General features: G+C 36.4%; 1 protein-coding gene across 5 annotated transcripts in view; it reads right to left on the bottom strand.

Annotated features, from left to right (window-relative positions):
* DPP10 (dipeptidyl peptidase like 10) overlaps positions 1-12,815 on the bottom strand; it is a 382,740-nt gene that overhangs the window by 93,451 nt on the left and 276,474 nt on the right. For all 5 annotated transcript variants that reach the window (XR_014493003.1, XM_083366998.1, XM_083366996.1 and 2 more), the window contains exons 6-7: positions 7,502-7,554; positions 7,339-7,420 (exon numbers count right to left, since the gene is read on the bottom strand). Coding sequence is in view for 4 of the 5 variants with exons in the window: in XM_083366998.1 (XP_083223124.1) it covers positions 7,339-7,420; positions 7,502-7,554 (135 nt within the window). In the remaining variant the exon portion in view is untranslated. The remainder of the gene's footprint in view (positions 1-7,338; positions 7,421-7,501; positions 7,555-12,815) is intronic.

Here is a 12,815-nt window from a genome sequence, read left to right on the forward strand (position 1 = left end):
AAAAAGTTCATCTATTTCCTCTGTTTGGTTGGGTGGCCTATAGTATACACCTACGGCAATGTCATTTTCCCCCCTTTTATATTTACCCAAATGCATTCAAGATTCAATGATTGATTCAATCTTGCAATATTATCCCGGGACACGTACATTTGCCTTTATTCGTGATAATTGCATTGTTCAGTTCAATTATCCTTGCCTGTTCTCAGCTGTTGAAGGCCACCAGGTGTCATTATCAATGGTTGGGTTCAAGCTATTCAGTGTCTACTTGGAATATGGGGAGAAAACCCCCCAGCAAATCCAGTGTTACTGGAGACCCTAGTCTGTTTCAGCATCATATTGCACCTTAAAAATGAACAATGCTATTATTATATATTTGCATAAATTGTGTTTTATTTCTTAAGATGACTTCATGAGTTACAAGCTACTGGTTTAGGAGGAAAGGGAACTGTAGCAAGTGAAGTTGTAAGGAAGTAAAGTGCAGAGCTATTATTGGTTATTCCCCAACAGTATGCAGGAATACAGTCAGAAAAAAGCTCAGGTCAAGATGTATGGCAAAATCTTATGAACTGGCCCCCAGGGTCTGAATATTTTGAAAATGGTGGTAAGAGAGTATGTCAGGAATAAATCAGGAAGTTTTTTATATACTGATTCATTTCCTTTATTATATAGATCCAGGTTGCTTATCTTTAAGGGAAAAAAAATATTCCAGCTTTGTTCAAGTTTATACAGACACACAAATGCTGGAGAAAAGAAAGACAAGATTCCTGATATGCAAATTTAAGATACAATTTATAGTTTTCTAACAAACTGTGTAATTTATTTCTGTTTATTGCCCTTATTGTTCTTCATCTTGTTGCATTATAAAGGAAGTGAAATTTATCTTTTAATTTGTATTGCAACATGAATTGAAAGAAAGCAAGCTTTTTTTTGTTATGTGTGGCTCCAACTACCTAGCAGAGTATTTTTGAAACATAGTTCCATTAATATTAGACCTTGTGCTTGCTGAGTAAACGGGGTGGAATCTTTAAAGAGAGAGTTACAGAGGATATCCAGAAATTTTTCTTAGAGGTTTAAAATGTGGTCCTACGAGGACTGAATGGGTTCTGTGGGACTAAGTAGTGGGAAAAAAAGGTTCCATGGTTCCTCTGAGTAACTTTTAATATAAGACTTTAAACGTTATACAACATTCAAACATTGCTGTGGTTTTTTTTGATACTTAAAAATTGTTTTGAAAATTGAATGGTGTTAGTGAACATGCACTGAATTGTGATATTAACATTCAAAAATCACACCACAATGGAAAGAGTATTTTTTTTTCTTTCCCCAATTTAATAGCCCAAGTAACAAGAACTTCAAGGTTAGCACATGGCCAACAAAGTAATATTTAATATTTTTATTTCTAGTTATGTTTCTACAATTCTGCCAAAGCCAGGCTCAATGCAAATTCAAAATGGTTTTTTTTAATAAAAAATGTTTGACTTTTATGAATATATTTAAACATTATTTTTGAAATCATTTTCGTTTTGTTCCAGATAAAACAGCTGTAATCCTTGGGGGTTCCTCCTGAACCCAGTTCCCTAGTTGGCTATCACACAATTCTGCTGCCAGTGCTTCCTCCTTCTTTCTGCAAAGCAATTCCCTACACCTCTTCTCCAACCCATCCCCAAGCTTTTCTTAAGGTTCATCAATCTTCTAGAGCAGACATGTCAAACACAAGGCACGGGGGCCGGATCCGGCCCACCAAGTGGTTTCATGCGGCCCGCGAAGCCATCCTGGAAACAGTGAGGGAACGGCCCCCACTGCCTTGGCCCTGGCCCAGAGACCCTCAGATCTGTCCCACTCCTGTCCAGGCCCCCATAGGCACCCTTGATGCGAACGATGTAGAGCTGGCCACGCCCACCCAGCAGGCCATATGCATTCTAGCCACGCCCACCCAGCAGGCCACACCCACCCAGGCCATACCCACCCGGCCCCCTGAGGGCAACCGCAATGCTGATGCGGCCCTCAATGAAACTGAGTTTGACACCCCTGTTCTAGAGTGACATGGAATGGAGAGCTGAAATATGAAAACATTTTCGTATTGTTTTAGCTGAATTGCTAAAAGGAAAATGGAAATGGAAGCTTTCAGTAGATATCCATTGAATCTGGGCTAACTTTCTTTCTTCTGTATTGCATTCTACAAGCTGCTGTCCCCTGTTCTGATGATATCCAACTCTTCTGAACAGCTTTTCATGGTATACAAAGGAACAGAGCAATAATCCCCTTCTATATTCAATTTACAAGCATTCACTGGTATACAAGTAATAAAGCTTGACATTTTAGGGGTCACTGAATGTGATGGATTGGGATTAGACATTTTCCACCAGAAGATAACACTTTTAATTAATCAGAGAATGAAAAATAAAGAAGAAATGACATTGCTTGTATACGTAAGAAGGATACAACAAGAACAGGCATAGGTCATCACCCTTCCTTGTTCAATGTTGTTGGAGCAAAGTAATGATAATGGATATACAGCTTTCCTGGATAGCTTTTCTACCCTTCTAAGTTTGTTAAGTCAAGAGTTTACTATATATCTCTCAAGGCATGAAACAGGATGCCACGTCTGCAAGAAAACAAACAAGCTCAGAGAGCAGCAAGGACCCTTAATTTTTAGGACTGATAAAAAACAATCTGGTAAAAATTTGCACACATACAGACAGCGGTGAGAGATGTAGTGGTGCCAAGTTATATAACATCAGGAAAGAATAAAAAAAAACCCTGCAGAAGTATCAGGGCCTGATGGAGGAACTGGAGAGAATATGGAAAATAAAAACCAAAGTGGACCCAGAGTGGTGGTAGGAACAGTCAGTGCTGTGCTTCCTAAACTGGGAACCAGGAACCACATCAGAGCTCTCTCTCCAGAAGAGGGGAGTGCTAGGAACAGCTAAGATCCTGCACAAAACCCTCAGACTTCAAGGCCTCTGGTAGAGGACTTGAGATTCAGGGTTCTCTACTATAGGGATGAGAAGGATACACACACACACACAAACACACATAATAACTGCCATGGTAAGGAGAGGTATTTTATTTTATTCACACCCTTTCCCCATCATTCCTCTAGCCTACTGGTGTTTGATATACCGATACAGGCCACAATGAGCAAAAACATGTGTTATGATCTCATGATAAAAATCTTGATCTTTTTTAGATGGATTGTGATGCTGCACAGAAGCATGTAACATATGTATCTTGCGTTGTAGCGTGATGATGTATGTTTCGCCACTTACCTACCCAATTCCTCTCTTTCAGATGCCAATTATTAAAGCATCTAATTAGAGCTCTAATCATTGTTGTAATTAGTCTCTCTTGCTAACTATTAGCAGTATAAACATGTCAGTCTTAGTAGGTATGTAATTTCATCAGATTTTTACAAAGGGACAGATCTACTGTTTTAAGTTACACAGAAATTGTTCAACATATAGTAAGAAGGATAAGAATATTTTTTATGCCTCAAAATTGGAATAATTCTCCTACATCTTCTGACATATAAAATATACAATCTTGAATACACATTAAATGCCATTTTCTTTTTACTAATAAGCCACTGGAACAATATTTTGGTTTTACACATTCTTGTAAAGGAACTGAATTCCTGTATTTTGCTTATTATTTTTTATACATAGATGATAATCTATGCTGGTATGCATCAGAAGGGTCATATAAATATTAATGACTATGATATGTAATATTAATATCTATTATGCTGATAATTAGATGAAAACTTCCTTGATTAATAATGTGATAATACATTTTGCAGCACAAATGAGGAACTGAATAATACAGATTGCTCTATGCCAAACTCTAATTTTCAACAAAGTGCGTATATAAAAGCTAATTGTCTGTATTGTTCAATCAATTACTTCTTTATGGCACACACTATGACATTATGATATGATAAGTTATCACTAATCAAGTAACCAAAATGAAAGCAAAATACTGGAGATATGGACCACTACACCCTTGCAAATTATTAATTTTTATTACAACTAGGGCAACCATTTCTATTGGTTTTAAACATTGAAAATATGAGCTTAGCATTCTATATATAAACATTAGTTAAAATATTCCTTGTTTCTATTAATCCTTTATTAAAGAATATTACCATTGTTTTTTAAAGGGTATATGTTGAAGAAATGTTAACTATCCATTAAGAATGTAATTATTATTACATATTTGTACTGTTGTAGCCTATTAATTTTGCACAGGGAAATAAACATTCAAACTTATGGAAAATACACATTTTGAAGCACTTATAGCTATTTTGCCTTTTTGGTAAACAGTACAGTGCCTTGCTCTGTGTATAATTCTAGTATTTCTTGCCTGGCATTTTGTTGTTGTGCTGGAATATATTGATAAATTGGTATAGTTAATTATTCAAAAATTACAAGTCATGTTCCAGATGGATGCAATTACTTCTCACTTCAGCTTTGCTTTTTTGCCCCTATTTAGTGAGATGTATTCTTACCAGTAGCATTTAAGTATTCATGCCAACTTGATTAACAACAGATGAATCAACATATCCTTAAAATATTTGATTTCATGGACTGTTAGCAGAATTTTCTGCCACAGAAAAACTTGTATGTATACTTTGTTATCTTATTATGACCAAACAGTACAATGAATCATACAGTTTTCCAAAGTGTTAAATACCAAGAACCTTAATTTCAAGACTGAGTTCCTCTTATATTTAAATCTTAATTATTTATTTTTGTTTTCTTTTTATATTTTTTTAATAAAATGTATGTCCTATTGTTTCTGCAGGAATTTTCAGGAATATTTGATATCACTAGCAATGGTATTTTTCTGGATTGCCTGGCAGAAAATGATATTTTTTTTTCTTCCCTTGTGAAATATCACTTAACTGGAATTCCAGTTCTTATCAAGAACTCACTTTCAAAAAACAATCCTGATTCATTAATTCATCTTGTCCTCATGTTATCTCTGTGAAATTATGGGAAAGATTATCAGACCATTTGAAGTGTGTTATTATCAATATACACATGACTTTAACTCAAACATCATCATGGTATACAGTAAGTCACTCAAGATTGAACTGTGGATTACATGGTGCTCTCTAAACTTGGATATTTGATTACAGACATTTCATTACCAGACTAGGCAATATCTTCAGTGCTAGGAAGGAGTGGAGCTTGTTCTCAGTTTCTATACAGTAAATGCCTTGTCAGTGTTAGTCAGGGTGTTGTTTTCTCCTTTATTAGACTGTTATTTGCTGCTTGATTATTTGTCTGATGTTAATGCTGGTGTTAATCAGTACTTATTTGGGTGTGGATTCCTGGCTTCCAGGAATTCCTTAGTGATTTTGAATTTAGCTTGGTCTAGAATGCTCACAGTTTCCCAGTTGAAACTATGGTTAAATCTGTTCATCTATTGTGAAATTAAGGCATTTTTATTGTGTTGTCTGATAGCTAGTTGCTATTGATGAATGCATGCTGTTAGTCTTCTCCATGTTATCCTACATAGTATCTTGTATTTTTAAGTTTTTGATTTTCTGGAGACACTGTGGCAGGGAATTGATAGACTAGTCACTCCCTAGTTTTTGATTTTCTGGAGACACTGTGGCGGGGAATTGATAGACTAGTCACTCCCTTAGGTGAGATGTCTAAACTTTTTTGTAACATCTTTAACTATGTTACATGTTGGTGTGTTTCTGATGTATTTTCCTAATGTAATGTATGCTCCTAAAAGAGCCTTGGTGGAGCAGTGGGCTAATGCCTCCTTAAGTAACACCAGCTGCCTGCAATTAGTGCAGGTTCGAGTCCCACCAGGCTCAAGGTTGACTCAGCCTTCCATCCTTCCGAGGTAGGTAAAATGAGGACCCAGATTGTTGGGGGCAATTAAGCTGACTTTGTAATAATGCCGCTTGGGGGTGTGTGTGTGAAAGCCCTAACAAGCAGGCATATACATAGAATGAAGGCTACTGCTAAGCTTGTAAGCCGCCCTGAGTCTTCGGAGAAGGGCGGGATATAAATGGAATTAAAATAAATAAAATAAATAAATAATATATATTCCTAATCAAGGAACTAACAACTCAGGTAAACAGTCAAGCAGTAAATGAAACCCTAGTCAAGGATCAAAAACAAAGCAACATCCCCGCCACACTGATATTCAGCAAGCTAAAAGGTAAAGGTAAAGGTTCCCCCGCACATGCGTGCTAGTCGTTTCCGACTCTAGGGGCCGGTGCTCATCTGCGTTTCAAAGCCGAAGAGCCAGCGCTTGTCCGAGGACATCTCCGTGGTCATGTGGCCGGCATGACTAGACGCCAAAGGCGCACGGAACGCTGTTACCTTCCCACCATAGTGGTCCCTATTTTTCTACTTGCATTTTTACGTGCTTTCGAACTGCTAGGTTGGCAGAAGCTGGGATGAGTAACAGGCGCTCACTCTGTTACGTGGCACTCGGGATTCGACCCGCCAAACTGCCGACCTTCCGATCGACAAGCTCAGCATCCTAACCCACTGAGCCACCGCATCCCTTATTCAGCAAGCTACTGTATACAAATAGAAAGCAAACCCCATTCTCTTCTAGCACTGAAGATATTACCTAATCTGGTAACAAAACATGCTAAAACAAACAACCAAGCTCAGAGACCACTAACTCTATACAGAGCTCTGTTAGTCAATCAGAATAGAGCTGGAAGGGACCTTAGAGGTCTTCTAGTCCAACCCCTTGCTGAAGCAGAAGACCCTATGCCATTTCAGATAGGTGGTTGTCCAGTTTTTTCTTTAAAACCTTCAGTGATGAAGCACCTAACTTCTGAAGGCAAGCTGTTCCACTGATTAATTGTCCGTACTGTTAGGAAGTTTCTCCTTAATTTCAGGATGATTCTTTGATTAGTTTCCTTCCATTGTTTCTTCTCTTGCCTTCTGGTGCTTTGGAAAATAAGCTGACCTCCTCTTCTTTGTGGCAGCCCCTCAAATACTGGAATACTGCTATGATGTTATCCCATGATAGCAGTGAAGAACCATTCTTCATATATTTTTTTGTTAGTTGAATTATTGGTTTTAATTTGATATAACACCCAGAGTCATTGCTAAGAGTGGGACAGCTATATTCATCAATAAATTGATCCATCAATCAATCACTCAAGAATTTTTTAAGCAATCTATGATTAGTTTGTTCATTTGTATAAGAAATTTTAAATCAAGTCGAAAACAAAATCAAAGAATAATTACTTAAAAATCCCAAATAAGAAAATCTATTTCCTATAGATTTTATCTTACTCTTAGCTTTTTAAAATTGATCAGCTGATAAAATAAACATGGAAACCTTTCTTACCAGTTGCTGGTCTTGTACACCCCATGCTGCATACTGTAAAACTGAGTCCTCTACTTCTGGAGGATTTAACTCCCAAACTTCCCTTGAAAAAAGTAAACACTTTACTTGGACACATTTGTAGCATTCAGTACTCAAAGCAAGATTTATCAAAAAATTATCTTACCTTGTCTGTATGTTATATATCACGTATGAAGCTGTATAAGAATAATGAAAAACCTGTAAAACAAGGAATAAGAAGTATCCATGAATATGATTATCAGGGTTATAAAATAACTTCTTTAATTTTATTGTTTACTATCATACTGATCAGAACGTTCAGTTACAGAGTATTGGGCAGTCTCCCAATAAATACAGAATATACTAACTATAAAATTTTATTCAAATCAATCTAGAATTTAGAAAAGAGCTTGATCTCCTTGGACAAAGTCATATGACCCCTGTGTCCACACATGACCTAAATATAAGTCTGGACTCTAAACTTAAAACTCCTATCAAATACCATTACAAATCAACAAATGCTGTCTGTTAAATTTTACTTTATACTGAAGTTCAATTACCATTACAAAATATAACCAATGAATTGGTCAAACTGTATTAGCATAAAGTCTTACAGGTCTGCAAGGATATGATCAATAAAATATGCCTTCTCAGAAAAGGAGCCACACATCTTGGCTAAATTGTTTTGGGGAATTCTAGCACTTCTACCTGGAGTCAGGTCTTCAGCAGTAACTGGATACTTCTTTCAATACAAGTATAATATCACAAAATTAAAAACTTGTATTGAAAGACGTATACACACAAATATATATACCCTTTGGCTTAAGGCAAGATATAAAATAGAAAAAAAGATTAAGTAGTGAACTAAGTAGTGAACTAATTACGGTAAGTAGTAGTGAAATTACAGTAAAAAACAATAAGCCAATTTAAGTAAATCCAACTTTTTAAAAAATGGAATAATGAGGAAAATAAACCATGGAAGAGTAGGTTAACCAAAAAAGTAATACCAAATTATTCAGCTTACTGATGACAATAGTCTTTATAATGACCATCTTCACTTCCACTATTTCTAGACACCAGATTCATAAATCTTCATTTTTTGAACTTTTCAATTATTGTCAAGGACCCCAATTCCCTCCAGGCACAACTTTCTTGGTAATAGTATATTCTCTAATAATATATTCCAAATTTATTATATCAGGAATATATATTGGATATTAACATGCATTCTTTACTGTTTAAAAAGGTATAGATCATAAACATGTAAACAGTATTTAATGTTAAGCTCTTGAAATATTTGAGTTCAGAGATTTTTAGTTTCAAAGATTTATAAGGATATCACTTGAACAAATTATATCTTGTATTATGCTACCCTTTATGTGTGCTAACATATTTTCTTCAGGTCCTTAAGCTATTCATGCAAAATGATAAGTATATGTAATAGGCATGGATTACTTGAAGTTTCAAAACACTTTTGATTAAGACTTTTCACTAAAAAGGTATTGTATACACAGTAGTGGAACAGTTTAGTGTCATTGTTATTTAGTCCTTACTGGCATGACCAAAATTCTGCATCAACTTTAAAAAAATATTTTTAAACACCTACAATGAAGTTAAATGATAAAATCATAACTACCTGAAGCACCATTTATCTTATTCAATCAACATCAATTACTTAAAATGATTTATTGCATCTCTTGCTCCTCACTGGGATGAATTTATGGATAGTATTAACATTTTTGACTGTGAAATATTACTGTCATAACAACGGTATTTTGCCAAGCCAAAATAAATATAAGAAAGAGACATTTTTAGACATCTAATTCATCTCACATGAAAAGAGGCTGTCAACCTAGTCTAAATTGCAAAAAGCACATCTAGAAAATCTGCCTGGGCTTGTGCTGCTCTATTTAAAATTTATCATAAAGATTAATTGTCTCATGAAAAAGTCATCTTCTTTGGAGTGTTAATTAATCCACAATCAATTAAGCTCAACACAGCTAACCAAGATTTCAAATGTGATACAGGCCGAACTGAATGAAGAAGGAATTATATTTATTATATTAACATGGTTGGTTATATAATCAGCCAATGTTTAGACTGGATTTGGTTTTTTTATCCACCTGAGTTGGGCAGATGTGGATGTTTGATGGTGCTATACAGATTTCTTGCAGGATGTAAGCTGTTCCAAGTAAAGCTACCTTTTGCAACTGACTGATGGTGGTTTTGTTAATTCCTGATGTGTTCAAGTGGCACTCCAGATGTTTGGAGATTTCACCCAAGGCACCTAATCCTTTCTCTACTCTCCAAAGGGACAAAATCAAAGTGAAAACAAACATGATATCTTGAGACTTTCCCACTGACCCTAGACACTGTAATCCAGTCCCCAGGACATTCTCATTGAAGATCAGTCTGCTTTCATTCCCCACTCTCTCACACAGGGGTATACTCAAAGGCCACAGCTGGATGTAACCCACCAGTACTCAAGACACTGGCATGACAATTATCTAGGCCTCAAATTTATAAGGTTATGGCCTTGGGTCTCCTGAAACAACTTCCATAAACTTGCATGCCTATGCTTCTAAGTATATCCCGCCTTCTTCCTATGACCTCAAGATAGCATATACTTTGAAATAGCCTTGGACTATGAAATAACAAATGACACAGATTCTTAATAAGTTAACTAAGGAAGGCCATCAAGGTGTTAAGAAATCAAAATGGTTACTAAAATCTATGGTACTGCAAAAATACAATGGAACTTTTTCTTTATCTCACCAACAGTCTCTACCATCTGTTCCAAAGCACTCTCAATGTTCTGAAGCAAATTTGGGGAGTAGACAAATTGCAGAAAGGAGAGGAAAAATATGTTTCTTCGATAAATGCTATACTGTTAGCAAACAGCACCAATTAGCAATTAGGAATACTGTACATATTTCCATTACATTTCAAAAGTTGGCTTAAAGAAAAAAATATCTGTATACTGTAGATAATTTGCACATTTCATATTTGGAACCAGAATGGGAGACTTAAATACAGGTAATTCTTTTTTTTTATTAAAGAGTTTTACAAAAACACAATTTTACAATATATCCCCAAATCCCTCCCACCCCAAACCCGCCCACTTCCCTCCCCCCACTTCCCAGAGCTAAATACAGGATTATAGTTACAATAATCATATTCTAAATAAAAATTATACATAATATACAATTAACCAAATTCATAATGTGCTTTAACTCCCCTTTAACATAACTACAAACAAAGTACCAATAACAATATCCCACTAAAATCTACTCATAAGCTAAATGGAACTTTTTAGTCCCATATTTGTTCTGAATATAATTTATCCATCTCCTCCAAACTGAAATATATCTTTCCTGTGAATGATCTTTCAAATAAGCAGAAATCTTACACATTTCTGCAAGATTCGAAACTTTACACACCCATTCTTCTATAGTGGGCAAACTATCCTTCTTCCAATATTGTCCCACCAGTAACCGTGCTGCTGTTATCATGTTGAACATCAAGTTAGTTTCTTTAACATCACAATCTACAACAATACCCAATAAAAACAATTGTGGAGAAAACTTAATCTTTCTCTTAAAAATCTTAATTTTTAATTAAGATAATTCTTAATTAAGGTAATTCTTGACTTATGACCACAACTGGCCCAAAATTTCCACTGCTAAGCAAGATGGTTGTTAAGTGAGTTGCACCTGAATTTACAACCATTTTGCCATGGGTGTTAAATGAATCTCTATAGTTGTTAAGTAACTCATGTGGTTGTTAAATGAATCTGGCTTTCCCCATTGACTTTGCTTGTTGGAAGCTAGCTGAGAAGGTCACAAATGGTGATCAATGACCTCAGAAGCTAGAATCATCTTAAATACATGCTGTTTGCCAAGTGCCTAAATTTTGATCATATGATCATGGGGATGCTGTGATGGTCATAAGTGTGAGAACCAGACAAAATCACTTTTTCAGTGTTTTAATTTTGAATGTTAATCATAATCTAAAACAGGAAATGGGATCCCTGGACTATACAGACTGGTGCAGGCTTGATTCACAGAAAAAATCATTTGTGCACCCTTCTTGCCACAGTGTTGAGATCACCATCTGTGAAGGACATGTCTTTACAGTAAAGTCTGCACCTCAGTAGTGGTATCACGCTGTTGAAACAGGGTGAAGCCAGATCAAGCAGCAAAGTTGTACTTTCTGAGGGAAAGCAGAACAAGCCTTCCTACATGAAGATTCTGACTCTGGAGGAGCCCTAAGTGATCTGCAGGGTTCCACTTGTCTGTCTACAACACTGACCCTTCCCATTGGCCTCTCTATGACCATATCCATTTGGCTGCTGGAGAGAAGAGATTCTTGCCCAGCAGCGAAGACAGTTGTTGCTCTCCCCTCTTTCCTTCAAACTTAAGTGTGTTTTATACAAGTCCTTAGTTTAAATCTGAATAAAAAGGCAGGGGTGTGTTATCCCAGTGCATCATGGCCAACCTTTCCTTTCCTTTCCATAAAAATGAGCAGTTGCATGTGACTACTGGATTTAAGGACAAAAGATGACAAGGCTGCAACTTTCCCTTCATCTCAGCCTACAAGTATCAGTTTCTCCACAGAAATAGCTACAAGAAAGATAACACACATATGCTGCCCCCTCCCTGGATGGTTATCTATCATTAAATACATTTAAAAACAAAGAAATAACAAAAACAAAGAAAAAGGAATGAAGATGACAGAAATGACAAACGGAAAGAAAAAAAAAGAAAGGTGTCAGGACCCACCCCAATTCACATCTTAGGAAAGAACGAACTCTTGAAACAGGAATTGTCCAAAAAGAGCTTTTACTGAAACATGATTGGTAATGGGAATACTAGACAGGATCTGAACTGTGTTACAGTTTGGTGCTTTTTAAAGAGTCCCTGGGTCGAACCCTCTCCCTCCAAGCCATCTGGTTTGTCCTGGATCAATTAAAATTCAGGTGTCAAATCCTTCCATGGGAAAGTGGGAACTCTCATGTCTTAGGACAATTGCTCCCTTCCTTTAGAGATTCTAATCAGAGATACAAACCAGATCTCTTCCCCCCCCCTTCCTTTGTTGTTCTCAGTTCAAAGGTTCTTCGCCTGGCCTTTGAAGACAGCCTCCCTCCCGGCAGGCTGAATACACATCCTCTCTTCTTCTCCTTGGAAAAATGGCAGAATCCAGGGGGAGGTATAAGATTTTAGAAACATACAGATAGAGTTTTATGAATGGGATATAAACGGATTCTGACAAAAGGATTTCATTCACCTGCCCCAAAGGCTGGGATGAAGAACCAGGTCTGTGAGGACTCTTTGAAATATCAGTAGGGTGCGGGCTATTCAAATCTTTAGGAAAACTTCATTCTGAAGGCAGACACTGCCACAGAGCAGGCTCCAGTAGAAGAGAATATATGTAGCTTAGGGTTGAACTCTGGAGTGCTCAGAGTTTGGTTGTTTGCTTAC

This window comes from Vipera ursinii (genome assembly GCF_947247035.1).
Source record: "Vipera ursinii genome assembly, chromosome: 1".
In the NCBI taxonomy this organism is placed as follows: Eukaryota; Metazoa; Chordata; class Lepidosauria; order Squamata; family Viperidae; genus Vipera; species Vipera ursinii.